The 4957-nt window shown below is 37.5% G+C and overlaps 2 protein-coding genes and 1 non-coding gene across 3 annotated transcripts; 2 read left to right on the top strand and 1 right to left on the bottom strand.

Moving 5' to 3' along the window:
• Positions 1-1298: 1298 nt before the first annotated feature.
• LOC113359568 (B3 domain-containing protein At5g24050-like) lies at positions 1299-2384 on the top strand. The gene has a single exon (XM_026603182.1). It carries the CDS (start codon positions 1299-1301, stop codon positions 2382-2384), a length of 1086 nt encoding a protein of 361 aa, XP_026458967.1.
• On the bottom strand, positions 2079-4567 carry LOC113315146 (pentatricopeptide repeat-containing protein At1g08070, chloroplastic-like). Its single transcript, XM_026563458.1, has 2 exons — positions 2560-4567; positions 2079-2463 (listed from the first exon to the last, which is right to left on the bottom strand). Exon 1 carries the CDS (start codon positions 4427-4429, stop codon positions 2573-2575), a length of 1857 nt encoding a protein of 618 aa, XP_026419243.1. The 5' UTR covers positions 4430-4567; the 3' UTR covers positions 2079-2463; positions 2560-2572.
• A 95-nt stretch (positions 4568-4662) lies between these two features.
• TRNAM-CAU lies at positions 4663-4749 on the top strand. Its single transcript is given in 2 exon segments — positions 4663-4700; positions 4714-4749. It is a non-coding gene; the product is annotated as a tRNA-Met (tRNA).
• The last annotated feature ends 208 nt before the right edge of the window (positions 4750-4957 follow it).

The following is a 4957-nucleotide window of genomic DNA, read 5'->3' as shown; positions in this document are numbered from 1 at the left end:
GCATTTGCCTCTTATGTGTAGTTGTCCGGGAAACATATAACCGTTTATTCTTACACTTCCCTGAAACTAGAAAATTTTGGCATTACTTCTCGAAAAGTTTTGGTGTAAAATGGGTTTTGCATAAAATATTAAGGTTAATCTTCGAGAACGTTCAAATAAGAATTGCAGCAGCAGGGTAAAGAAGATCAGAAGGGTATTACCCTCCGCATTTTAGTGAAATAATTGGAATGAACACACCTCCGGACTTTAAAAACACTAGAATGGATATGTTAATCATCTTTGTTAAATGCACTTTGTTCAATTGGTTTTTACATTCTATGTTATTTGCAGGTTACTCTTTGAATACCTTGATTTGTACTAATTGAGAAGCCATAGTTTGCAACAGTTAGTTTTTAATTTGCCTTATTTTTTTTCAGAAATTGGGTCATTTGTCTAAATATTTTAAAAACACGGTTTAAATGGACGAGTAAAAATTAGAATGGGTGAAATGGACACAAAAAAAAATAACAAGAATGAAACTGCATTCATCTTGGCTTAAACTTAGAAAAGAGCGAGGATGAAACTGGTTGCATCCTGATGTAAATTAAAAATAAGAAAAAATATTTGAAAATGTGTAGGATGAAACTGTTTACATCCTGGGTATTTTTAAATTTTGTCCATTTAAACAGTATCAAATTTTGGATGTCTTTTCACCCATGAATTATTGATTTTGGTCTTTTTAACCAATATCGTGTATTTTTTTCTCTCAAAAGAGAAAGAGACAAATTGTTAGCCATACTCGAAGATTTTCTCTGCAGTCTTTGGCGCCTCTGGCCGGTCTTGTCACTCTTGCTTTCCAATAAAACGACCGAAATAGAAGGGATAAAATTGTACTAACATGGAGAGAGAAAAACAGGTTGCTAGAGGCGCGTACCAAATTACACGGGGGTGTACAAATCCAGTCAAATGTGATTGCAATAGTTTTTGTAGATTCGGGACACCCCTGTGTAATTTTCGGGACACCCCCTAGCAATCTTGAAAAACACGGGCTTCAAATTAGAAGTACCAGTATTTCTATAAATTTGAAGTACTAGTATTTGTTCTTGAATCAAACTCTCTGAGCAATCACAAAAACTGGGAAAGAAAGACGGAAAGAAAGAAAAAAAGAGATCGAATTTAGAAACCCTAATTCTGTATAGCGATACTTCTTGAATTCTGTAAAAAAAAGGGGGTTTAATTGTATAATGCAGTGATCATCATTCTTCTTCCCTCATTCAATTCTCCAGCAAATTAGAAAAAAGCTCTCTGAAAAGAAAAACATGGAAGATAAAGGCAAGGGCAAGAAGATTGAAGTAAGTCCCATGAGCAGTAAATCGAGGTGGGATACAATACTTGGGTTCATAACGAGTTCAGATGATGATGCTTTCTTGAAGAAATTAACAGAGGAAAAGGAAAAAAGAAGAAGAAAAAATAAAGATGAAGATTACGAAGATAAACAGATTCTTGAATTTAAGAAGATGGGTTTAAGTTCGCTTGAAGGCGTAAAGTGTTTTGTTCAAAGGGAGATGGAAATGGAAATACCAGACTTAAATAAACCACCACCAGCAGGATCATTACTGAATGAGGTTGAAGGTAGCTGCAGCAGCAGAACGGTTGAGGAAGAAGGATTCATTCCCTGGAAGACCCATATTCCAAAAAAGAAAAGAACAATGCCCAGAGAGGAGGATGAGGAGGAGGTTTCTAGTTACATTCAGAAGAAGACCAATAATACCTCCTTTCAATGTCTTCAAGGGAGTTCGTCTACATCAATGAAGCGTCAAAAAGTTGAAGAACACCGGGTTGTACACGTCCCTCACCAACTTAACCAAGATCGTCAGTACTATGATCAAATAACGAAGAAGATCAAGAAACCGCAGGGCGGAGGGGTTCAGACTGCACAGTTGATTCCTGATCACATAAAAGAAGCAATCGATGAAGTTGATGGTACAAATATAACGTGGTTGACGGAGAAAGTTCTATACCAGAGTGACATTCGAACGACCCAGAATAGGCTATCTCTGCCAACTGATTGTTATGCCTTGTTAGATAGCATCATGACAGAAGATGAAAAGATGATATATGATGTATCATATAATAAGAAAGGATTGAAAACTAGATTGATTGATCCAATTCCAAGAGTTTGGGATATTGATTTCAAGTACTGGCCTAGTCTTGGAAACAGGGTTTTTACAGGTAACTGGAATAAATTGGTTGCCGAATTGGCATTAGTTCCTGGATGTAAGGTGCAAATCTGGTGTTTCCGTATACCTGCTGGTCCCGAACCGGAACTTTGCTTTGCCATAAACATTGTCAGACCCCAGCAAAAGCAGCATCGGGACCAGAAAGTTGGAGTACTGAAATTTTGATATAGTAGGTTTTTCTTCTTACTGCCGTCGCTGGTTGCTGACACCTTAATTGGAAATCTTCATTTGTACTTTTTTCTATCTGCAATTTGGAGGATTATAACTCCTTGTTTAGGCAAGTAAGTACTTCTGTTAAATGGGATTTCAGTTGAATGACAGAAAAGATAGTATCGCATACCATGAACCTTCTTTTAAGTAAAAGCAAACTTTGGTACATATCCTTCAGCTTTCAATTGGTCTGTCAGAAATTTGTGTATTTCATAAATTTCTTTAGACTGCAGATGATGTATATCCTCAACAACAAACTTGTGAATGTTACCATCTAATTCTATCCAACTAGCACCCGGTGGCTTCTTATCTCCCTTTTCCTTAACCAATCTCCTCATTCTGATAACATCCTTCCACCTACCAACAGAAGCATAAATGTTTGATAGCAAAATGCAGGAACCCGAATTTGGATTCTGGATTGACAGGATAACTTCAGCAATGTTATCAGCCAACTCGATATTCCGGTGAATTCTACAAGAACTAAGCAAAGAACTCCAAATTAATGAATCTGGTGAAATCTCCATGTTTTGAATCAACTCAAAAGCCTCATTGGGATACCCAGCTCGGCCGAGAAGATCAACCATGCAAGAATAATGTTCAATTTTTGGACTCAACCCATATTTCTTGACCATATCCCAGAATTTATATCTTCCCACCTCGACCAACCCTGAATGATTACAACCCGATAAAACTCCGATAAATGTAATATCATTTGGGTGTAATCCATTTCTTTCCATTTCTGCAAAAACAGCTAAAGAATCACTTCCACGACCATGATATGCTAAGCCTAAGATCATGGCGTTATACAAGGCTACATCTTTATTTGGCGTCTTCACAAAAACCAAGCAACCATCAGTTACTCTCCCACATTTTGTGTACATGTCTACAAGAGCAGCAGCAACGATCACATTCAAATCTAACCCGTTTCTACCCAAGTAGATATGGACTTTTTTACCAAGTTCCAATGCACCCAAACCAGAACAAGCAGACAAGACATTCACCACTGTAATCTCATTTGGTTTCACAGAATGGGTCTGCAAAAGATCATACAATCTGATTGCTTCTTCGAACCGTGCAGTTTGAACATAACCAGTGATCATAGCATTCCATGAAACCAAATTATTACAGGACATCCGATCAAAGAGTCTCCGTGCCGTATCCAAATCACCACATCTCGAGTTCATGTCTATAAGAGCAGTACTCAAGATTGTAGTTACAGGTATTCGATTAACATCTATAAAAACAGAAACCCACAGTCCCAGTTTAGAATCAGAAGGACTTGAACATGCAGAAAGAAGACAAACCATAGTTGTAGAGTTAGGTTCAACATCTTCGTCTCCAGAAACGAGCATTTGCAAAAACAAAGAAAACATCTCATTTAAATTGCCTTTCCTTCCATACCCATTAATCAAAGACGTCCAACAAACAACATTTCTTCTAACAGGCACTTGTTCGAACAACACCCTTGCCTTTTCCATCTCCCCCAAATTAACATACCCCGAAATAATAGAATTCCAAGAAACTTCATCTGTTTCAGGCATTTCATCGAGCATAAGCTGTGCAGAATCAATACAGAAACACTTGCAATACATATCAATCAAAGAATTATTCACAAACAAATCATAGTGAAACCCAAACTTTAGAACATGCGTATGTATCTGTTCTCCTAATTGGATTGAAGAACATGAGGAACAAGCCTTAAACAGAGATGGGTATGTGAAATGACTTGGTTTACAGTCATTCTTTAGCATTTCAGAGTACAAAGATATAGATTTTTGAGGAAACCCGTTGAGGGTATAAAGTCTAATCATGGAGTTCCATGAGTAATCAGTTGGTGAAGGTATTTGATTAAAGAAAGCACGTGCATAATCGACTAATCGAAGCTCGATGAGTTTGGAAAGAAAATGACTATGAAGAGCAATGCCATTTACAGTGATTTGAGAATGAATTTGAGTGATTTGAGTGACATTAGTAGAGCTTCTAAGAAGGTTCAGAAACATGGAAGAAGAAGTTAGATAAAATCAGAGTGTGCTCCTACTACATGGACTCTTAACCAGTTAGGATAAAAATTAATGAAGGTTTAATCTTGGACAAAACTGTATGGACTAAGTTGCAGTTTTGAAAGACTTCTTCTTGGGTTTTTCCAATTTAAGAACAGCAGAGAAGTAGTCGAGTAAGCAAAAATACTATTGTAGTTTGAGAAATAAACTAAAACATGGGCTTCCCCCAACAAGGGGCGGTGGCGCAGTTGGCTAGCGCGTAGGTCTCATAGCTATACAGAGTGATCCTGAGGTCGAGAGTTCGAGCCTCTCTCGCCCCAATGTCTTTTTTTCAGGTTTGGTTTCACTTTTACTCATTATAGCAAGTCTTATGGTGGAACCCAACCTATTCCAAGTGTGGAAAATTCATGGAATGTCAAGTATAGTGGCTTTCAAGTTGGGGTTTTCCACAGAAAATTCAAGCAACCTTCCATGATTTGGTGGAAGGGTTCGTGGAATCCATCTAACGTCAATTATATATATAACTAC

The sequence above is a fragment of the Papaver somniferum genome, chromosome 1 (assembly GCF_003573695.1).
Source record: "Papaver somniferum cultivar HN1 chromosome 1, ASM357369v1, whole genome shotgun sequence".
NCBI lineage: Eukaryota > Viridiplantae > Streptophyta > Magnoliopsida > Ranunculales > Papaveraceae > Papaver > Papaver somniferum.
The sequence above is the reverse complement of the archived record's forward strand: the minus strand, read 5'-3'. Positions and strand labels throughout refer to the sequence as shown.

Excerpts from the sequence above, each read along its gene's own strand:
- LOC113359568 (XM_026603182.1), top strand. The coding sequence starts at position 1,299 with ATGGAAGATAAAGGCAAGGGCAAGAAGATTGAAGTAAGTCCCATGAGC.
- LOC113315146 (XM_026563458.1), bottom strand. The coding sequence starts at position 4,429 with ATGTTTCTGAACCTTCTTAGAAGCTCTACTAATGTCACTCAAATCACT.